The sequence below is a fragment of the Strigops habroptila genome, chromosome 5, assembly GCF_004027225.2.
Source record: "Strigops habroptila isolate Jane chromosome 5, bStrHab1.2.pri, whole genome shotgun sequence".
Lineage (NCBI taxonomy): Eukaryota > Metazoa > Chordata > Aves > Psittaciformes > Psittacidae > Strigops > Strigops habroptila.
Window position 1 is genome coordinate 81,760,890 of NC_044281.2, and position 23,163 is coordinate 81,784,052.

The window sequence follows — 23,163 nt, forward strand, 5'->3', positions numbered from 1 at the left end:
TTGGACCAGATGATCCTAAGGTCCCTTCATCCTGGAATTCTGTGATTCCCATTCTGTACACCCAGCCCACTCTAGAGCCCAGTGTGAGCGAAGCACTTGAGTCCTCTTATGTGCTGTTGAGCCTATTTTCCAGCTTTATGTGCTAACACATAAAGTCTTATGAACTTCTGTGTGCCTTTATTCTGCAAATTCCATTGGATTGTCATCTTTAAGCCTTTTTTTCATTAGAAACAAAAGACGTGTGATTTTGGTACCAAAAAGCGTTAATAATAATTTTTGAGTGGTGAAGACAAACCTGAGGTGTTGAGCCAGTGAATTCTACAAAACTAAAAAAAATATTCAAGATGTGGATTTTCTGTATGACATCAAAACCTTTTGTGGATGTTTTCATCAGAATTAAAGTGGTTTTATGATAATTGTATCATTAATGTGGACCTTTTATGAATATCACTTATCTCCATGTTTAGAAAGAGCACTAAGCTTTTTTATTCTACTCAAAAATATACCTAAGAGCTGCAAACAATGGGACTATTCCCCTCATTCAGAAACGATATAGCAGCTTAAGGTTTTGCTTTTGGCAGGCGATACTAGGAGCAGATATGGCCACATAGAGCGAGCTCTGGGATCGCTAACACAAGAGGGATGTGGAGCTGTTGGAGCGAGGCCAGAGGAGGCCCCGGAGCTGCTGCGAGGGCTGGAGCAGCTCTGCTCTGGAGCCAGGCTGAGAGAGCTGGGCTGGGGCAGCCTGGAGAAGAGAAGGCTCCTGAAGGGGAGACCTTAGAGCAGCTCCAGTGCCTAAAGGGGCTCCAGGAAACCTGGAGAGGGGCTTTGGACAAGGGCCTGTAGGGACAGGACAAGGGGAATGGCTTTAACCTGCCAGAGGGGAGACCGAGCTGAGCTCTGAGGCAGAAGCTCTTCCCTGTGAGGGTGCTGAGGCGCTGGCACAGGGTACCCAGAGAAGCTGTGGCTGCCCCATCCCTGGCAGTGTTCAAGGCCAGGCTGGACACAGGGGCTTGGAGCAACCTGCTCCAGTGGAAGGTGTCCCTGCCCGCGGCAGGGGGTTGGAACTGGATGAGCTTTAAGCTCCCTTCACACACACCAGGCTGGGTTCTAAGGGTCTATGACACCCCAACCCCAGGGTGACCAGGGACAGCAGCCATGACAAACCCCTCTCTCCACAGCGCTTGCGCGGCACAGCTGCGCCTGCGCGGGCAGCGCTGCGGCGTGGCGCAGGCGCGGTGGCGCCCCACGTGAGCCGCCGCGTCCCCTCCTTCCTGCGGCGCGGCCATGGCGGCGGGGTCGGTGTGCGCGGCGGCGTCCGCCGAGCAGCTCCAGCAGCTGCTGCAGCAGAAGGACCGGTGAGGCCGCGGCTGGTGGGGCCGGGAGGGACGGGGTGCGGCACGCTGGGGCCTGCCGCCCGTGAACCCCCGCTGGCCGCGCCGGTTCTGGCCTGGCTGTGGGGGGAGCGGGTGGGGGAGTCTGGCCTCCGCGCCGTGGCTTCCCGGTGAGGGGCTGCGTCGGGTCTCGGGGGGTTGTCCCGGGCTGCCCCGAAACGCGGCTCCGCGGTCGCTTCCCGCCTTCGGGCCGAGGTTTGCGAGGGGCTGGTGTGTGCTGAGGGGAGCGGGCCCGGTGCTGCCGCAGAGCCCTGCGCGGGGAGGGGAAGCAAACCCGACACAGACCCCTGGTTGAAGGAGGGGGGATTCGGGAGGGGTGTCTGGGAGGTTGTTCTTTAAGGAGCCGTTTGTTCAGGCACAGGTTGAGAGGCGCTGGGAAGGCCCAGGCTGGGGAGAGAGGAGGGAGCTGCTGAAGCTGTAACCTGCACCAGTGGCTGGTGCAGGGGATGTGGGGCCTGAATGGGCAGAGCAGCAGGAAAAACACGAAAACGGGACTTTCTGCAACCTAAGAGGTTGTTTTTCCTCCTAAGCCCTGAGTTTTCAACAAACCAAAGTTACTATGCAACGTTTCCAATGAAAACAGCAGCATTTGAATCAATAGAACCATAGAATCCCAGACTGGTTGGTTTTGGAAGGACCTAAAGCTCATGCAGCTCCAAGCCCCTGCCACGGGCAGGGACACCTTCCACTAGAGCAGGTTGCTCCAAGCCCCTGTGTCCAACCTGGCCTTGAACACTGCCAGGGATGGGGCAACATGTGCCAGTGTCTATTAGGTTGTATATTGAGAAAAAAACATGAAGTAGAACTGCTCATCTCTCGTGGCACAGGGCTGGTTTCACTTTAATCTGGTTTTGTGCTCTAATAATGAGTAGCAGGGTTCTTTATCCACTGGTTTCTCACTGATTCTCTGTAGCCCCTGAGCAGCAGCTCCTGGTCTGGTGTTGGGAATCTCAGGCACTGATCTTTGGGGGGAAATTCAGTGCATGAGTTTTGCTTCGCTGGGAAAGTATCACAATAACTACTATTGTAATTAAAGACTAGTGAGTGCTGTGGTGCTTTATTGCAGAAAGACAGGTTTGGTTATGAGCTCCACTTGTTTCTCTTGTGGAATCAAAGGTGTAGTAACTGTATTATTATAGTTTTTAATCCATTAGTTGAGTGTGTGTTTAACTAGGCCTTGTAAGGCACCATAAAGTGCTGTGTTAAAAGCATTTCCATGTTGTTTAACTGCTGCATTAACAAGTGGACTTTAAATGAATAAGGAGAGGAAACTGATTAAATGAGTTTAAAAAGGATGCTGGAACTACCAGCATCAGTCTTAAAGACAAGAGAAGGAAACATCCATAAGTGCTGATTATGGGAAGAAGAAACTAGATCCTTCAAGGCTTGCCACATCACTTCCAGTTTTCATTTCCTGGAATTAATCTTCATGTGAATTGTTGTGTGGACATTCCAGAGGAAACTCCCCCTCTGTCACATGGATAAACATGAATCAAAATGAAAATAGCTTCTGGAGCCAGTTGTTTTCAATAAACCCCTCAGTAATTCTCATTCCCTTTGCCCACAGAACATGATTCAGTTTTCTCTTTAATGGATTTGATTATTTCATGCATGTTCTTGTTCCTAAAACAAGTTGATAAAATTGATAACTCTCTAGCTTTGGCTTTTGTTACTGTTAAGAAACCGAGGAAGAAAATGGACCTGCACTCACAGAATACAACACATCTCCCAAGTCATAGTGGGGTTTTGTTTGTTTTTAACGATCTTGGTTTTGGATGGTAGCAGAACTTTAAAAATATACATTGTCTGACTTAAGGTACTTCTTGTGTTAAATTATGACATGAATTCAAAACTTAAAGGTGTAAAAGTAGTTCTAAACCTTCACTTTCTTGAAGATGGGTAAGGAGTAAGGAAGGGAACTTATTCCTTACCCAGGAGAGAAGGAGTTAAAGGAAATATTTTTCTCTTGAAAGATACAGCTTAAGAGAAAAAAATGTGCTGAAATTTTAAGGATAGGCCTGAGGCCATTTTACTGCTAAAATTGTTCTTTTGAATGGGCTTCCTCATTTTTCCATACTAATGGGATTACCACTAATCACCTGCAGCCACCAGCAATTTATATTGACACTTAATTCCACAGGATTTCTTGTTTCAGAAAATGTTCCTTACATCAGGCTATTAGTAAAATTTGTGTCATAGAATAAGTGTGAATTCTAGGGTTTAATTGTTTTCAAAATGCATCTAATTTTTACAGTTGCAAAAGGAAAACTGAGCTATTGACTTCAAAATCATGGGACCACTTATCACTCTGTGACTGTTGTTTTACTTGGACTGTGTTTTGGAGAAACCAGTTTATAAACCAAGAGACTTGTGCTGCCTGTCAGAGAGAGATTACACAGTTACAAGGGTGGGTGACCTGTAGAGTAACTAGGCATTATTTTCATGATATCCATATCAGAGAATGTCTTACTATTTTGGCACATAAAGGTATGATTAGAGTCTGCCTTAAGCAAATATATATATATATTTTCAGGTTAGACCTTAGGCAGAAGCTCTTCCCTGTGAGGGTGCTGAGGCGCTGGCCCAGGGTGCCCAGAGAAGCTGTGGCTGCCCCATCCGTGGCAGTGTTCAAGGCCAGGTTGGACACAGGGGCTTGGAGCAACCTGCTCTAGTGGAAGGTGTCCCTGCCCGTGGCAGGGGGTTGGAACAGGAGGAGCTTTAAGGTTCCTTCCAACACAAACCATTCCATGATTCTATATTAATACACTATAGAAACAAGGCTTTTCATTTCTGCAGAGAAAGTGTGATGTGTCCTTCTGGTTTTTCTTCTGCTAGTCAGGTTTAAAAAAAAGTTGCATTAAACAAAGTGAATTTTAGTTTTGGGCTCATAGTTTTTCCTCCATAATGTGAAATATGGATTGATACAGGAAGAGAAACTTTGGGAGCTGTCATAACCTTTTAGTTATTATTTTTTTTTATAGATAATAGTTGGGTTTTTAGAAATATTTTGATTGAATTTAGGAAGTAATTTGTTTAGAATCACTGGGTTTGGGTCTCCTATTTTCCACTTTTTTAGCCAGTGGAAGCATCTTCTTGCCCCACTTGTAATTTAACAGATGCAAAAATCAGTATTTTAAACGTAGAGGCATTGTGCCATTAAAGGACAGCTCAACAACTTCATTCCCTTTGATTCCAAAAGCTGTGATAGATCAAAATAGAGTAGCCTGCTTTGTGAAGGCTGTGGAAACATCACCAAACTTGATTAAAACAAAACAAAAAGTACTTTGTTCCGTCCTTGATCCATTAGTAACAACTTCCCTGAGCTCTTCACAGCATCAGTAAACAGTGCATAGATTAGAAGCAATATTGGAGGAGCTCAAATGAAGCTTGTCATGAACAAGTTCCAGAAAACCAGTCCTGGAGCAGACCTCTTGATGATTCTCTGCATTGGAGCCTGGTCTGTCTGCTGAGATACTGACCTGTTGCTGCTTTTTGAATTTGAGACTGTTCTGTCTATTGGGACTGGGTGTTCTCATACACACAAATACCTTCCCCATCTTACAACCTACCTAGTTATTTTCACCTCCTTACACTGTGGCAATAAGTGGTGGTTGCACTGTGGTGTGAAGTGCTCAAACAGCTTTGCAGTGAAGGTTTTGCTCTGAGCAGTGTGATGTGGTCTCAGGCTTTACAAGGAGTCCATCTCATCCCATTTGTAAGTAAAGAGTAAATCACTGGTATGAGCTTTTCCTGGGATTTAAATACCAGTGTCAGTTGTGAGCAGTGAGATCAGTGCAAAGAAACCTCACAGCTATTTTGTTGTGGTTAAAGAGAAGTGGTTTGTCTTTGGAATCACTGCTGGTGGTGACTCATGTGCAGAAGTGTTGGAAGAGTCTACAGATGACAGCCCTGGAGAAGGTAGAATCATAGGATCACAGACTGGTTTGGGTTGGAAGGGACCTTAAAGGCCAGGTTGGACAGAGGGGCTTGGAGCAACCTGCTCTAGTGGAAGGTGTCCCTGCCCGTGGCAGGGGGTTGGAACTGGAGGAGCTTTAAGGTCCCTTCCAACCCAAACTACTCTCTGATTCTGTGGTTATTTCCTGGCTAAGCAGTGAAGAGGCAGTGGTGTGGCTGAGGGGAAGAGCAGTGGTGCAGTTCAGGCATGGAGCTGCTGAGCTCTGGAGCTGAAGGCAGATGACTTTGCTTGGGATGAGGTGCCCCAGAGCCATTTCAAGTGCTTGGCCTATGGGTGTCTCAACATCTGCGTCCTGTAGTGTGCAACTCGATCCATCTTTAGTGTTTCTGCTCGTTCTTCCCATTTGACATTCGCATGGAATGATCATCTACTGTCAAAATACAGGATGGTGTTTTTCTCTGTTACCTTAACAGTGCTGGTTGGCTTTTGGAATGTTTCCTGATAAAGTCTTAGAGAATGTTTCTCGTTTCACTCGCTGGATTTTCTGTTTTCTCAGGACCGTGGTCTGAGTGGTGGGATTTCTTTTGTGTTTGTGGGTTTCTCACATGATGTATCAAACTTGTTATATTTCATGATGCTTTTTTAAAGCATAAATGCTGTTACTCTCTTTTGTTGTCTTTCTGAACAGGTCCCTTGTAGTTGTCCACTTCTGGGCACCATGGGCTCCTCAGTGTGCTCAGATGAACGAGGTTATGGCAGCGCTGGCAAAGGAGCACACACAGGTTGCATTTGTGAAGGTAAGTCAGGCAGCTGAGCTGGTTCTAAACAGACGAGAGCCATTAGTACAAAGCGTGAGCAAACTATTAGGAAATAAAGGTAAAGCTGATTTTGGAAGTTCCTTTGTGCTTCACATTTCAAGGTGAGAGTTGAACAGGTGGACGAGATGACACCAAAACTCTGTGGGATGAAAGTTGTAGGTTCATCTTTCCAAACGCAGTATTGCAGCTTAAATAATGCCTTCATTTTACCATGCTGTATAAAGGGAAAAAAACCCAAAGTGATTTGTCCACCAGGATACAATGAAGGAGTTTTTTCACTAGCTACTCTACCTTAGAAACAGGCTTTTAAATTTCTCTGTGCCTGCAATGGCTCAGTCCTTCAGTTCTATAGACAGGAATACTTTTAAAGCATGGATTTCGTCCCTGGATTTGAGATTAATTTGGCAACACTGTTCTTTCCATGTGTACTGGAGACTTCATTTGTTTCCCTGTTGGGGGTGTTGGCCGTGGCTGCATGCTGGGTGCCCAGCAAAGCAGCTCTGTCACCCCCTTCCTCAGCTGGGCAGGGGAGAGAAAATGTATTGAAAGGCTTGTGGGTTGAGATAAGGACAGGGAGAGATCACTCACCAGTTATCAGCATGGGCAAAACAGACTCCACTTCGTGAAATTAGTTTTGTTTATTGGCAACAAATCAGAGTAGGAGAATGAGAAATAAAGCCAAATCTTACAGGCATCTGCCCCTAACGCTCCCTTCTTCCCGGACTCAAATTCATTCTCTAAACATCTCTGGTTTGACACAAGTAGTAGATGAAAGTGATAAAATAGCCGCTGCTGCTTGTTTCATGGAATCCCGGACTGGTTTGTGTTGGAAAGGACCTTAAAGCTCATCCAGCTCCAACCCCTGCCACGGACAGGGATACCTTCCGCTAGAGCAGGTTGCTCCAAGCCCCTGTGTCCAACCTGGCCTTGAACACTGCCAGGGATGGGGCAGCCACAGCTTCTCTGGGCACCCTGTGCCAGCGCCTCAGCACCCTCACAGGCAAGAATATATGTAGATAAAAATACAGGCTCAATACATGTAATTAACCATGAAATGTTTGGGAAACATAGGCCAAATTTAAGGCATTCTCCTGTATTTTGAAGGAAGTCCTAGTCTAGTGGAAGGTGTCCCTGCCCATGGCAGGGGGTTGGAACTGGATGAGCTTTAAGGTCCCTTCTAACACAAACCAGTCTGGGATTTGATGATTCAAATAAGCTTTTAGCCCATCCCAGAAAATCACAAATTTCAATTAATTATAAGATAAATTTTCTTGGCAGGTTACCCCATGACATGATTTCAAGTTTGCATTTGAATGCGGAATAGAATTAGAACCAACAATCTCAACAAACTGGCCCCTCAGTAGCCTTGCAGGAGTTAAACATGCAGTTCAGCAGACATCAATAGCTTCTTGAAGAAACGCTCCTTTTTGCCTTCCTCATTTGCAGAAGGCTGCAAATGTCACTCATGATGTACTGCCCCTCAAAATTAGTCAATAGAGCAACCAGCAAGAATTGCTGTGGGCACAAAATAAGCACTGTAATCATGACATAACTGGGGTCAATGATTTATGGATTTCAATATAGTAGTAGCTGCATATGATTGAAAATTTACTAGGTCAGTAGTGCACCAAAAATTTTATTTGCAGCCTCTGGGCATCTTTTGAAATGTGCAACAAAATAAAACCCTCTGAACCTGTTTTGCCACTGTGGAGGCTCAGTGGATGACACGCCAGCCCAGAGAGTCTCATTTCCATGCAAATGTGGCACCAACTTGTGCATCAAAGCCTCTTTAAATGTATAAAATGCCGAGAACAACATGGACATCTGCAGTCAAACTTTAAAGGAGATTATGAAAATCATGGTTTTCTCCGTGGTTTTTTTTTGTAGCTGGAAGCTGAAGCTGTGCCTGAAGTATCTGAAAAATATGGAATTAGTTCTGTTCCAACGTTTCTGTTCTTTAAGGTAAGAGAAAATGGATTTAAGAGAAGATGGATTCCATGTGGACTCTTAATACCACTAACACAAGAGCACAACCTTAACATCCTCAGTGAAGAAACACTTCTGTATCTGATTTAAGTCTATCCAGTGGAACCTAAAAAAGTAGATAGAAATGGTTCTTACGCTTTCTATGTAATATTTCAGAGCTTCCTTAATCGCTTTGGGATTTTCACATAGGCTTTTAGTTGTACCTTGTATTGGGTCAGACAATTTTCAGTGCTGGTTCCTTGTCTAGCTGCAGTTCTACAACATGGCAAAAACCTGAGTAATCTTAGGTAGAAATGACAAGGTCTGTCTGGGTTATGTTTGCCTGTGATGATAAAATTCAGAATATTTTCTTCTTCAAGTAGCAAATTCGGTGGAATCACAATCACAGAATCAACCAGGTTGGAAAAGACCTTTAAGCTCATCCAGTCCAACCGTTCCCAGCAGTGCCAAGGCCACCACTAACCCATGGCACTGAGGCCTCGGCTACACGGGGTGTGAACACTTGCAGGGACGGTGCCTCCAGCCCTGCCCTGGGCAGCCTGTTCCAATGCCTGAGCACCCTCTGGGGAAGGAATTGTTCCTCATCTCCATCTAAACCTGCCCTGGAGCAGCTTGAGGCCGTTTCCTCTTGTCCCATCCCTTGTTCCTTGGGAGCAGAGACCAGCCCCCTCCTGGCTCCATCCTCCTGTCAGGCAGCTGCAGAGAGCGATAAGGTCCCCCTTGAGCCTTCTCTTCTCCAGACTAAACCCCCCCAGGTCCCTCAGCAGTTCCCCATCAGACTTGTGCTCCAGGCCCTAGTGTTAACAGTAGCCATCCAACAGAGTGGTCTGAGTCTTGGAAGTAAACACTGGCTAAAAGATCAATACATGAATCCACCCTGCATCACAACATCCCTACTTTATATGGTGGTTTGACTATTCTTTTATTACAGTACAGATTCCGAATTTAATCCTCTAACAGGAGCCTGTGTTTTGCTCCCCTCAGAACTCGCAGAAAGTGGACAGGTTGGATGGTGCACATGCCCCCGAGCTGACCAAGAGAGTGCAGCGCCACGCATCCAGCACCTCCTTCTCTGCTGGGTCCAACGACAGCGTGAAAGAAGATCTGAATGTGCGCCTCAAGAAACTCATCAACGCTGCCCCCTGCATGCTCTTCATGAAGGGGTCTCCAAAAGAACCTCGTTGTGGTAAGGGTTGTGTCAAGTGCATGTTGAACATGACAGCTCTTGCTTTGGGCTGGTTGTCACGTTTAGTTTTGGGGAGATACATCCCAACAGTGTCTTAGGAGTATTAATGAAAGTGTCTTCATGTTGGTTAGGTGCGGCTAGAGAATTGTTAGTCCCTGAGATAAATTTTGGCAGTGGAATCACAGAGATTAGGGGCTTTCCGAAGAAAACATGATGTGTAGTGTTACCCTTGACGCTTAACACTGTGAACTACCTCAGGAATATTCAGGATATCTTTCCTGCATCAAGTTACACATGTTGAAAAGGTGAAACAGTTTGAAGATTACGTTTCAGTTCAAGGAATAGCAAGAATTTACTGGGATCGCAGTAAATTGCTCCAGGGTGAGACCTTGGAGCATCTCCATGGCCTCCTCTGGCCTCGCTCCAACAGCTCCACGTCCCTCTTGTGCTGTTGCCCCAGAGCTGGATCAGGACTGCAGGGGGGGTCTCCCCAGAGCGCAGCAGAGGGGGAGAATCCCGTCCCTCGACCTCCTGCTCATGCTCTGGGGGTGCAGCCCAGAGCTGAAGCTGGGTCATGGGGAGCTTCCCACCCAACACCCCAAGTCCTTCTCCTCAGGGCTGCTCCATTCAGTCTCCCCCGGCCTGTGTTTGTGCTGGGGATTGCCCCAGCCCAGGCAGGGCTTGGCCTTGTTGGGCTTCATGAGGTTCTCACTGGCTCCTGATACTTCTGAGCACGTTTGGGGTGTCTGCAGTTCAGGCTGTTCAGCTGCACGTGCTGTGAGTTTAACTGTGTTGGATGTTAACGTGGCACTGCTGTTGATGACCCCACTGTGCTTGTGGTGTGAGTGGTAGGGCAGGCACATGGTGAGCTGCAGTAGCAGAGCATGGGTCTTGCTGTGGCCATGGCAAGCCCAGTGTGATGCAGGCTGTGGCGAGTCTCCTCAGAACTGCTCATGTGCCCAGGTTCTCTCTTATTCCTGGGTCAGTGGGATCTATGATGGCACAGGCACACTGTTTCCTTGGATTTCTGTGGATGCTGAGTCAAGAGCTGGGTTTCTGGAGGGCTTCGAGCAGAACACTGGGCGGATTTTGAAGTTGTATAGAGAAAAGACCCTTTACTGCTTCTCATGAGCTTGAAGTTTTGATGTGAGACAATTCTGAAGCTATTTAAAATAAACACGAAAACCACAAACCAGAAAAGACATTGAGGCATCGAGATTAAGGATGGTTTGGTACTTTATCATAAAACCCATATGGAAGGTGATTTAAGAGTGTAACACAGGTTCATTTGTATGACTTAATATGATGAAGTAGATGATAGAATGGTTTGTGTTGGAAGGAACCTTAAAGCACGTCCAGTTCCAACCCCCTGCCATGGGCAGGGACACCTTCCACTAGAGCAGGTTGCTCCAAGCCCCTGTGTCCAACCTGGCCTTGAACACTGCCAGGGATGGGGCAGCCACAGCTTCTCTGGGCACCCTGTGCCAGCGCCTCAGCACCCTCACAGGTATTTCTACAAGCTTTCAGTTCTTCCCTGGTACCCTATGAAAAGTGCACAGGATGTACTTACCTAAACATAGGTATGTATTAAAATTGGAAGTATTAAAATGTAGTACAAACCAGGAAATCGTGTAAACTTAATTTTGCATTAAATATTGTGCCTGCCTTAGTTTCAAAGATATTACAAAGTTGGGTCTATTAAACTTCCTGGAATAGCCTTTTACAAGTTGAAGGTAATTTATCACTTTGACAAAGATGATACAGTTTAAACCGTAGGAGGGGTAATAACAATTGAATTAAATAAAAGGAGCCTTGCTTTATTTGAAGGTGAAGATATTCTTGAGTTGTATCGATTTTGATACAAATAAGACTTGCACTGGAGTCCTTAGTGCAGTGGGTGAGTGAAGGGAACCCTCTCCAGCAGTGTATGTGGGGATCTGCCTTGTAGCCTGTCATTTCTCCAGTGTAAAGCCAGCTAAGCACAGTGTAACGTGAGGTTTGCCCCCTTGGCTATGTGTTTACTAGCAGCTGTATGTGTTTGCTCCATACATTGTATTATTTCAGTGATTTCATTTGGACTGTGGTGGTATTTGTTGATTTGCTTCAATACCATTTTTTATTCAGGGTGTTTTTACTGGTGTAGACCCTGCAGTGGCATTTGTGATCGTCTGGTTAACCAGTTAAACCAGTTTGTTAGCAGTTTAATTCTTCCTTGTAAGGCATATATGGCATTTGATCAGGAATTCAGCCTAACCCTTTTGTTATGGAAGTAAAGCTGTTCTGGCAGTTTATCCCTAAGCAGAACACTTCCAGCCTGCTACTGTAACCCTTCAAAATAAAGCACAAGCAATCAATCTTTCTAGTTTGCATGTAATGGCCTCCAGCAAAAATAAAGCTGTTTTTTATTCTCCCCAGTTCCTTACAGTAGAAATGAGTTAATGTATTGGTGTTGGAATCACCATCAGCAATCAGCCTTTAGCTGTTTACTAATGAACTCCCAGATGTATGAAGGATTTCAGAACCTGTGTTTTACTTCAGGCTGTACATGAACTTCACACTTCAGTTGTCGAAAGAAAAGCAACTTAGATGCCATCCATAGAAATAGTGCTCCTTCATATCCCAATAAATTGTGGAGCGTAAAAACTGCAGAAAGCTGCTGTAAAAAAATCCATATTTCAAAAACTAATAGGTGGTTTTGCAGGCTGAAATCAAAGGTTATTCTTCTATGGCACTTGGATTCTTTTCCCCATTTAAAGCTTCTTTTTTTCTTTATTCCTTTATTAAAGCCTTTAAGCGTTGTCTTTTTTTTTCTCCTTCTTAGTATTTGTATAGAGGTTTTCATTTATCTGCACAGCACTTGGTGAAATTCTTTGAGGGAATTGGGAGGATTGCAAGGGCGTTTGAATGCAAACCGCAATGAATTGGCAAACATATAAAACGCATGTTATTATCACTTCTTATCACATTATTATTCACTATGAGGGTGCTGAAGTACTGACACAGGGTGCCCAGAGAAGCTGTGGCTGCCCCATCCCTGGCATGTTCAAGGCCAGGTTGGACACAGGGGCTTGGAGCAACCTGCTCTAGTGGAAGGTGTCCCTGCCCTGGCAGGGGTTGGAACTGGATGAGCTTTAAGGTCCCTTCCAACACAAACCAGTTTCTGACTATGAAAATAGAGGAGAATTGTTTGAAAGTGAAATTTTGAGTGTTTCCCTCCAGTATAAGCAGATTCAGGTGATTATAAACTGTAATTTCTATAACATTACGTTTTTCATGCATACACCTTTCTACAAATGATGCGAGGATTTTCTTAAGAACAAGATGTTTAGCTACAGAAGGGAGAAACTTTTCTTCTCAGGTTGGCCACATAGTAAACTTATCAAATCTGGATTTTTACATTATAATATTCAGTGCTTAATATCCAGCTGAGGGAGTGTGTTTGGAGTAGGACATAATGAAGATCTGCCATAAAGGAAAGCAGGACATAGTGTGATAGTGTCACAAGGTAGTGAAATGATATTAAGTACTCGTGTGGACATAAAGAGTTTAGAAAATGAAAAGGAATCTGCCTTGTACCATGAAGTAGGAAAGGAGATGATCCTAAAGCAAAAGTAGTGGAAAACCATCTAAAAGCCACATTTCTAAGTTAAACTAGTGACACAGTAGCAGGGTGAGAGCCTCGTTTCCACTTTTGTGTCAACTTCACTCATGTTTAGTGTAGGAAAAGTTCAGTGGCAGTTGGAGGAAGAAGTGACGGGGTAGAGAAAGCGATGTGCAGTTAGAGATATGAAAAGCTACTGAAGGTGCTGTTGTGGTCATTGGTCAGTGTTAAAGTCATTCCTTGTGAGTGCTCAAGTGAAGAAGAGCCAGAAAAGGCAGAATAAGGGAATGGGTTTAACTTTGCTTTAATTGTAACTTGCAACAGCAGAGACACTAACATGAAAGTTACTGATTGTGGAGAAGCACCAGCCTTACCAAGCTGCCTGTGTACTTTGGTTTTGTTATCCCAGTAATAAATACTTCTTTTGATCCTTTATAATATTTGAGGATACTGATAGAGCAAAGAAAAACACACTAGAGCTGTTTTGAACTTAGTATCCAGAAGAATTGCATTTTTAAATGACCAATGTGTAGTACAGACACAGGAAAACTTTGTTTAAACCTGTATGTCATTCCTCTTTCTGTGTCTGCAGGTTTCAGCAAGCAGATGGTGGAGATTCTGAACAAACATGGCATTTCATTTAGCAGTTTTGATATTTTCTCTGATGAAGAAGTTCGACAGGGGCTGAAAGCATATTCTAACTGGCCAACATACCCACAGTTGTATGTAGCTGGGGAGCTCATAGGTGGACTTGATATAGTCAAGGTTAGAAACAGAGCAATTCTTACTTCTGTTAGTTGTCAGAAACTTGCTTTTCTCACTTCTTACGTCTGACTTTTCTTCTCCCCAGGAACTTGAAGCCTCTGGAGAACTGGACACGGTCTGTCCGAAGGCACAGAAGTTGGAGAGCAGGTATAATGTGTTAGGTCATTATTTTAAAGGTGTCTGTTTTGAGGTTTCATAGAATCCCAGCCTGGTTTGGGTTGAAGGGACCTTAAAGCTCATCCAGCTCCAACCCCCTGCCATGGGCAGGGACACCTTCCACTAGAGCAGGTTGCTCCAAGCCCCTGTGTCCAACCTGGCCTTGAACACTGCCAGGGATGGGGCAGCCACAGCTTCTCTGGGCACCCTGTGCCAGCGCCTCAGCACCCTCACAGGGAAGAGCTTCTGCCTCAGAGCTCATCTCAGTCTCCCCTCTGGCAGGTTAAAGCCATTCCCCTTGGCCTGTCCCTACAGGCCCTTGTCCAAAGCCCCTCTCCAGGTTTCTTGTAGGCCATGTTCCCTGTATGTTTGCTTATGTATGGGAACCCCCTATTTAAATTCTGTCCTTTGACTTCATCATAAGTGCATCAAGGTTTTCTTTAATTACAGAACTCCTGCAGTTATTTAATATGTTCAATTTTCTATCCAATTAGCATTACTTCACATAAAGCTATAGTATTAAGCTCTACTGTTCCAATAGGCTTTACTTACTATATTTGTAGTTTGTTATCTTTTAATTACAGCACGAATATATAGGTTCCTTCTTGTGTCTCTTAAGAATTTATTCTGTAAAGATAGCTTGGAAAATCATCTTTTAAATATTAGTAGCTTTTGTGAGCTTCATTTGGCACAGACTTCGTAACTGTGGTGTCACAGGAGAAAATACCTAGGCTTGTCTCCTCATTTTTCTTGGTTACTTATGTCCTTCAGGCCCTGTTTTCTTTCACCTTGGCAATGGGAATATGTGCTGCAGCAGCAGGAAGTGTGCTGCTTCCTGAATCAGCTGTAATAGCTAGAAACCAATTTGTCCTCCTTTAACCTTCCCATTTGAAGATTTGCTCTCATTTGAAATCCTGGCGTGCCCCAGGCAGTCAGGCTCCACATATCTGACAAGTCCTTCTCTCTGAGAGGTTCCTCCTGGATGTGGCTCTGTTTTTCCCTAGTTCTTATGCGAATTGTGCCATTAGGACATGCAAAGGGGGTTGGTTTATGAGGAGGTGGCCTGTACCTTGCAGGCAGATATGTTAGCAGAGATTCCCTCTTGCTGTCTGGATGGTGAGAGCAAGTCTGACAGAGCTTTGGATGTGTCTGCTGCTGGTTCTTTTGCCCTCTCAGTACAGTGGGGAAGGAATTTAATGCAAGCTATTTCTATATGGTGATGAAGTATACTGACTTTTACAGCAGTGTAGTTGTTACTTCCTTTTTCATGTGTTCTATGGCCAAGGTTTACCTTCTGTTACTCTAGTAGGGTAACTAGTAAATTGTTCCACCAAGGCTCCAGAACCCAATCACTACCTTTTGCATACTGTGATTAAATTATAGGTAAAGATGAGATTGTCTAGATATGGCCTTTTAAAATCTTGCTTTAGAAAGTGTCCTCTCTTCCTTCTTTTTTGCAATCTTGCATAGGCTGCACCTTGATTGAATTAATACATGTTTTTTTGCTTAATGTTTTGGGGGAGAGAAGGAAATGGGAAATGCCTTCTGCTTATCTGGTGTGTTTGAATAGATGAGAATGGTTGGTATAGCTCAGTGTCTTCCTAAAGGAGCAGTAGCAGCATCTGTTGAAGAGATGGGTGAAGTTTTTACCAGCGAAGGAAAACTGGCTGACAGTTCACCAGCCACGTCACAAGCAGCTTCTTGCCTCATTTGTTCTTCATCCTTCAGTGGGTGTTTGTTTCTTGGGTTAAACCAGGACATTTAGCTGAGGTCTGCCTTCTGTTCTCTGGTGACAACTGGGAAGTTCTTTTTCCATGACTCAGGTTAGTTGTATTTTGTGACTAACCTCATACTTGTGAGCAACTGACATCTCCTTCCAACTGTATTCACTCTTGTCAGTCACTCGTAAAGAAAACCCTATTGGGTAGTTATTAAAACATGCTAAGACTTAATAAAATGAAGGCATATCAGTATAGAAGCTTTTTAATGCTAAATTATGTTTCTTCACCCAGTGTTTGATCTCTTCTCATCAATTAACTGCATCTTCTTCACTTGAAAAAGGACTCTGGAAATCAATTTGGTTTCAGGAAACAGATCTGGCAGCTCAGCCTCCCTGTAGCTGTTTTACTGTTGCTTTCTAACCTAGAGACAACTTGGTTGGAAGAATTGTTTTGAGGTTTACACGTGTGAAGGCTGTAGGTGACCCAGCAAATCACAGAATCCCAGAGTAGTTTGTGTTGAAGGGACCTTAAAGCTCATCCAGCTCCAACCCCTGCCACGGGCAGGGACACCTTCCACTAGAGCAGGTTGCTCCAAGCCCCTGTGTCCAACCTGGCCTTGAACACTGCCAGGGATGGGGCAGCCACAGCTTCTCTGGGCACCCTGTGCCAGCGCCTCAGCACCCTCACAGGGAAGAGCTTCTGCCCAAGAGCTCATCTCAATCTCCCCTCTGGCAGGTTAAAGCCATTCCCCAAAATTTCATTTAGTTTTATTTTGCAAAGGCTGTGCATTCTCCAGTCTGGAGTCTTTGTGTTATGTGAGTCACACAAAGTGACCGGTTTGCCCTTATCAAGAAACCATTTGATAACTTCTTCCATCAGTTGTCACACAAAAACCTTTCCTTAAAGGAAAGGGAAGGAGGGGGAGTTGTGCTGGTAAGCCAGTAGTGAACAAGGCACAATGGGGCAGAGCAGACCTGTTCCTTTGGGTAGTGGTTATGCCTTAGTCCGTGAGTCCATAGGTCTTACAACTGGTGGACAATAAGTACACTTTACTCTGCAAAAGGCATTCTCATATGGGGAAGGAGAAGTGCAAAGTGTGATATTCAGTGTGGGAAAAAGCAGTATGTCCCTGAATATAGACCTTGTGTTTAAAATATCCCCAATGTTTCTCCTTGCACTTCCTGCTGCTTGACACTTAGAGGTTGATCTAGAAAAGTAAATTGTTGCTCTGAAAGTAACAGGATGGTTCAGCTTCCTTCACTGGAGTTACTCTAAGCAATTTAAATGAATAAAGTTGCTTTTTAGAATGCTTTAAATGCATTTGGTAAAGCTCTAAGTTGGTATCTTTCCACTTTTATGTTTTATCCTCCTATGGAAACAAATAACCGAGGTGGTTTATGGTTTTGTTTGTGTGCTTTCTGTAGGCTTAAAGCCCTAATAAACAAAGCTCCCGTGATGCTTTTCATGAAGGGAAGCAAACAGGTAAGATTGTGTTACATGGTATATTTAAACAGTTTCTTTAAACAGTGACAATTACATTTTTTCCTTGCTACTGAAAATTAATGGTGCTGGGAAGTCAGTTATTTGTCTCTTTCTTTGCTTCTATAAGAGCAGTCCCTATTTTACCTGATGGGTATATACTGCTCAAATGCTGCTAGCTGTGTCCCAGTAGAATCAGGGAGTTTGGAGCCCCACAGCGATGCCTGTCCCGTGATGAACAGTTCAGGAATGATGGAAGAACTCTGCATGTCCTTTGGTCTGTTATCGATTGGCTTTGCACATCCTCACTCAGCTGCCCACCTGGGGCAAACACCTCGAGTGTGGCCCAGAACTTCATCTCTGGATCCATGCTTCTTGATTCCCCTCTGTTGGCCTGGTTGCATTGGGTGTCCTGTCCTTTTTAGTTTTCCTGGCTTCATCATGCTTTCACAACTGTGTTTAAAATAAGCTGCTGGATGTTTTTAAGGCTAAAGAATAATGTCACATCCCCGAAACGATCCACTCTTTCTCACGTGCATGGGATGGTCTGTGCCTGGTGTCTTTAAGCTGCTTTTAATTATCTTGCTCACTGAAATAGTCACTGAAGACTGACAACTGCTAACAGTTAGGATTAAAATAAGAACACATGACTAAACCAAAAGGTCAGTCCATTGCTGTGTGCCACATACTCAAACCGAGTACCCAGGGGATAAAATACTCCCCTTTGAACAGCAGGCACTGCAGTTCTTCCTGTCAAAGTTACTTGAATGGCACCTAATTTAGGCTTTTCACTGGAGTGGCGAACCCTGAATGATAATTGTAGTTAGTGATGAGTTGTTTCTGTGGTATTTTTTAAAGGGATACAGGGGTAGGGGACTGAGCTCTTCCATGTGATCTGTCTTTCCATTTTAATTTCTTTCTTGTTCCCTGAGCCTCTTCTGTGTATTAACAACAGACAGTTTTAAGAGTGTTGTAGGCTGTTTTCCAAAGCTATTCCATAGCCACTGGAACCTTGTGAGTTAGGCTGAGTCACTGAAACTGTGGCGATGAGCTGGTTGGGATTGGGTCTTCTAAACAGATGCACTTATAGAATCCCAGGCTGGTTTGTGTTGGAAGGCACCTTAAAGCTCATCCAGTCCCAACCCCTGCCATGGGCAGGGACACCTTCCACTAGAGCAGGTTGCTCCAAGCCCCTGTGTCCAACCTGGCCTTGAACACTGCCAGGGATGGGGCAGCCACAGCTTCTCTGGCCACCCTGTGCCAGCGCCTCAGCACCCTCACAGGGAAGAGCTTCTGCCTCAGAGCTCATCTCAATCTCCCCACTGGCAGGTTCAAGCCATTCCCCTTGTCCTGTCCCTACAGGCCCTTGTCCAAAGCCCCTCTCCAGGTTTCCTGGAGCTCCTTTAGGCACTGGAGCTGCTCTAGGGTCTCCCCAGAGCCTTCTCTTCTCCAGGTTTCTCTCTCCACTTCTATCTGCTTTAAAACCTGTGTCTTGCCCACAGAAAGCAAGAGCTTGGGCAGGTTACTTAACATGTTTTGTCTTTGTTTGAGCTACTGGTAAAGTGAAATCACCACTAGGAAGAGGTAGTATGGATTAAACCCTCAGTGTTAAAAACGATGATGGGTGTTCTCTGTCTGTATACTGTCCATGTGGGAAGCTTGCAGTAGATACTTTCAATTACTAATTTCAGTCGGGAGTTGCTGTACACGCAGCCTCTACCAGTTGACCATAGGTAGCTACTCTCTTCAGAACAGTAAAGAAAGTGCAATGTATGTCTCAAACTAAACCACATGTATTTTACAGTGCATGTAAGGTATTTATACACATCCTACCTACAGCTTTGGCTTCTTGAATGTTCATAAAGTAAGCAAACCTAACTCTAATTCTTAAGGCAGTGTTGCCAAAACAGATTCACCTCGTGTCATTTCACACCACAACTGAGGAAAGTGCTTAATATTCTCAATGTTCTCATGTATTTCAGCAGAGTACATAAGGAAAGAGACATTGAGTGCTGTTTAAAGCTCAAAAAATATAAAGAAGAATGAAAAGGAATTAGCAGTGTTGCTAATCCAGTAAGGTCATCACTAGCAGTAAATCAGTAATAGCTGTACTGTAGCTTGAGGACTTGGAAGTTTATGGATTAAATATAGCAGATGCATGTTTCAACCTGTGTGTGTTTTGCATTCTAGGTGGCAAAATGTGGATTCAGCAAGCAAATTGTAGAAATCATGAATAATACTGGGTATGTAAGTGGGTTTTTCATTCAATTTGGGAAGCCAGTTCTGTGCTAAAAACTACAGCTTATAAATTAAGAGTTTGGAAAATATTAGTGGAAGGCTTTCCCAAATGTAATTTTCTTTGTTTATGAGTATTTTCAAGTATATTTATGTGAAAGCCCATAGTGTAAATCACTACTACACTCATTTGATCCCAAGTCAGATGTGGTGTATCAGGTATTACACTGCTTTAGCACTACTACATCCTGATTGCCTTGCTCAGATTGAGGAGCTCATTGCAACAGTGATTTTTTTTCTTCTCGCTGTGATTGTTAACATGAAAGCAATCCTTCCCCTCTGATAAGCAGCTCTTCTCAGAGAGGTCCCTCTTGATCTGGCTCCTTAATCTTGGAGCCTCTCATGTTACCTAGCCTCAGTTTTCCTCTTTAAAGCAGCTCTTTCTGTAGTGAGAGAGATTGATATCATCTTCCTTTGAACAAACTCCCATTTCATTTGCACTGCTCGGTAGAGGTTAAGCAGTTGTCTTGATTACTGCATGTTAGAATGGGCTTTTTGAGATAATAGATAACTAGATATCAATGTACAACTTGGAAATAAGTAACAGTTACTCAAATCATTGTTCCCTGTCACGGTCTTAGTCCAGTTGAGGAATCTGTGCACGTGCTGGTTATTGAAGATACTAGGGATGGCTTACCCAAACTTGTACAGGAGTAAACTGGAGATCAGATTTATACAGGAACTTTAGTTTTGTGTTTTTACAAAAGTAGTGTATGAAGATGATGAAATAGCAGCTGGTTGTTTCATAGAATACCAGACTGGTTTAAATTGGAAAAGACCTTAAAGCTCATCCAGTCCCAGCTCCCTGCCACGGGCAGGGACACCTTCCACTAGAGCAGGTTGCTCCAAGCCCCTGTGTCCAACCTGGCCTTGAACACTGCCAGGGATGGGGCAGCCACAGCTTCTCTGGGAAAAGTCTGTGCCAGCGCCTCAGCACCCTCACAGGGAAGAGCTTCTGCCTTAAATAAAATCTTCAAAAGGGTGGAAGCATCTTTGGGTATTTTTTTTAAGCTAATAGTGAATGGAATTACTTTGAACACATTTTGGCCAATTAGAGCCTAAACCACGCAGCTTAATTTTCCAGTGTGTTATACTTCATCTGTGTGATACTTACACTTCTTACATTACAGTTTTTTGCTCATGAGGTGTTCACTTTTTTCCTCCTTCTTATCTGTCAATTAAGTTATTTGGAAGCTACCTTCTAAACATGCCCATTCTGAATTTTTAAGGTCTTCCATTGCAAAACTCCACATGGATGATTTTGTGTGTTCTTTTGTTTTCCTAGCATTGACTACGAGACATTCGACATACTGGAAGATGAAGAGGTAATGAAGCTTCTCCAGCACGGAGGATTTCATTGCTGTTTCTGCAAAGGTTGAAGTTTATACTTAAGGTTTCTGTTGTCTTAGGTGCGGCAAGGACTGAAAACCTATTCCAACTGGCCAACGTATCCTCAGTTATATGTGAAAGGTGAACTTGTTGGAGGGCTGGATATCATTAAGGTAGGAATGGAAGAATCTTGTTCGAGATGTAAATTGAGTGTTTAAAACTGTAGAAATGTTTCCTGCTCATCACATACAGACACTCCAGTGTAGTGGCCTTAGATCATGAAACCACCTGCCTTGGTGGTTTTTACTGTGACTTCTCTTAGCACACAGCTGAAAGCAGCTCTAAATCTCCACTGTTCTCATACGCCACGATTTAGCAGTGAAATGTATTTTCTTGACAGCAGTCAGTTACTGTTACTGTAAAGACCAGTTTCACCCCATGGGTGCATTTTTACAGGTTTCTCTTCCTAGTTTTACTTCTGACATTGCTTTTCTCAAAGAAGGTGGGCGAGACATTCTTTTTCCTAGCAAACAGGCTCATTCCTGGAAGGAAGGAAGGTTTATTGGAGTTGTTTGAACAGGCCCTGAAGCAACAAAAATAGATCTGCATCTCTTACTCTGGTTTTTGATTTTTGTAACAGAGCAGGCACAGTGTTCTAAAGCCCTAATACTCTGGAGCCCATTCTTGTCTGAATGTTTTATAGCCAATTCCTCAGACATTGTAACTCCTGGGAAGATACAATCAATAAATCTCATTTAGTTCTAAAAATACTGGTATTACTTAAATTATATGGACTAATTTTATTTATTTAACAAGTGTGTGGGTTATTTCGGTGATTGGGAAGTAGAGTCCTGGGCATTGTGGAGATGCTGCAGAATACTTCCCTCCCTGGTATTTAAATGTGATTTGTCTGTTTGCATTGCTGGACTGTGTGCAGTTCTCACTGACTTGTAGTAATGTTGTCAGTATCTTAAAATGCATTCTGTAACATAGCTTAATATGGAACAAAATTGGGTTGTTTCTCTTGAGACGTAGGAAAAGAATATGTGGAATCGCAGAGTGGTTTGGGTTGGAAAGGATCTTAAAGATCATTTAGTTACAACCCCTCATATACCTCACAACATGTTATTTTAAAACTATTTTCTGATATTTTCAAGCTCTTTAGGAAGTTTAACAGCCTTATAATGTGAATTTAAAGCATTAAGCTAATACAGAATCCCTGCCTGGTTTGGGTTGAAGGGACCTTAAAGCTCCTCCAGTTCCAACCCCTGGCACGGGGAGGGACACCTTCCACTAGAGCAGGTTGCTCCAAGCCCGTGTCCAACCTGGCCTTGAACACTGCCAGGGCAATCACCTCTTATTTAGTACTCTTACAAATCGCTTCCTGTCTTGTGTGTTTTAACGTGTGGCTGTAACAAAATCTATTAATGAATGATGGTGGTTTCATTTTTGGGAGGCGTTTTGCATGTCAAAATTCTGTGTATGCCTAAAATATATCTTGAATTACACCTAGAAGGAGACAGACCGGGGCTTTACCCGGGAAAGTTGATAACAACCAATGCTTTGGAAGGTGTTATCTTTTCACTAAGTTTCCACTCTAAATAGACACAGGATTTAAATCCAACGTGAAGAGCTCCAATGTGTTGGCCAAGGGGGACCTCTAGTGGGTTGACTGGCACATTCCCTTGTAGCTGCTGAATCGATTTCCTTACCCACAACCCATCCCCATTGGAACCTTAATTGTTGTAATCACAAAGTGTACATAGAGAATAATTGCTGTATCTGTTTCTTTACAGGAACTAAAGGAAACTGGTGAATTGCTACCTGTTCTGAAGGGAGAAAATTAATGGAAAAAGGACATCAGTGGGAACAGGAACACTTCGAACAATTATTCACTTCTAGATATCAGAGCAATAGGCAACTTAGCCCTGTGGAACTGATCAGGAGTAAATAAACACAGCTTATGTCCTCTGTGTGTTTCACAAGACCATGCTACCTATGAAAATGTGTTTCCACTGGAGATGCAAACATGTCAAGATCTTCAGATTCAATTAAAATATGATGCTGAAGAACTTTGGGGTGGTTATTACACTTTTTCAGTGTGTTCATTGCACGTAGATGTTTATGCGTTGAGTAATGATACTACTACCCATTGTAGTGCTACATAGGACTGAATTGCATCTTTACTTTTTTGGGCTCAGCTCTCATTAGGAGAATATTAATGGCTGTATCTCTGTGGTGTGGAGCATAATTCTCTGTCCCTGTTCATAACTGTTTTCCTGTCTAGTGAGCAAGAAAAATCCTATTGAAACCTTAATCCAGTGCCCCATTAGGAAGTGGATATTAATGAGTTTCAGCTCTGCTGTGCATCTTCATTAGCAAAGCAGGTCCATAATTGTTTATCTCAGATATTCAACCTGTTTTAACATAGCTTTTGGGGCATATTTAAATTACAGCTGAAATGAGCTAATAAACACGGTGGTTAGGCCAGTCTCTTGGTGTATCATAAATCATAGA

The 23,163-nt window shown here is 43.8% G+C and overlaps 1 protein-coding gene across 1 annotated transcript; it reads left to right on the forward strand.

The window, feature by feature from the left end:
• Positions 1 to 1,199: 1,199 nt before the first annotated feature.
• GLRX3 (glutaredoxin 3) lies at positions 1,200 to 22,732 on the forward strand. Its single transcript, XM_030486404.1, has 11 exons — positions 1,200 to 1,358; positions 5,999 to 6,107; positions 8,016 to 8,090; positions 9,099 to 9,300; positions 13,494 to 13,666; positions 13,752 to 13,813; positions 16,968 to 17,025; positions 19,213 to 19,265; positions 20,603 to 20,642; positions 20,727 to 20,819; positions 22,443 to 22,732. Exons 1-11 carry the CDS (start codon positions 1,288 to 1,290, stop codon positions 22,491 to 22,493), a joined length of 987 nt encoding a protein of 328 aa, XP_030342264.1. The 5' UTR covers positions 1,200 to 1,287; the 3' UTR covers positions 22,494 to 22,732.
• Positions 22,733 to 23,163: the final 431 nt, after the last annotated feature.

Coding starts and splice junctions, on each gene's coding strand:
- GLRX3 (XM_030486404.1), top strand. CDS start 1,288: ATGGCGGCGGGGTCGGTGTGCGCGGCGGCGTCCGCCGAGCAGCTCCAG. Junction 9,301..13,493: donor TCCAAAAGAACCTCGTTGTG/GTAAGGGTTGTG, acceptor CTGTGTCTGCAG/GTTTCAGCAAGCAGATGGTG. Junction 13,667..13,751: donor GTGGACTTGATATAGTCAAG/GTTAGAAACAGA, acceptor TCTTCTCCCCAG/GAACTTGAAGCCTCTGGAGA.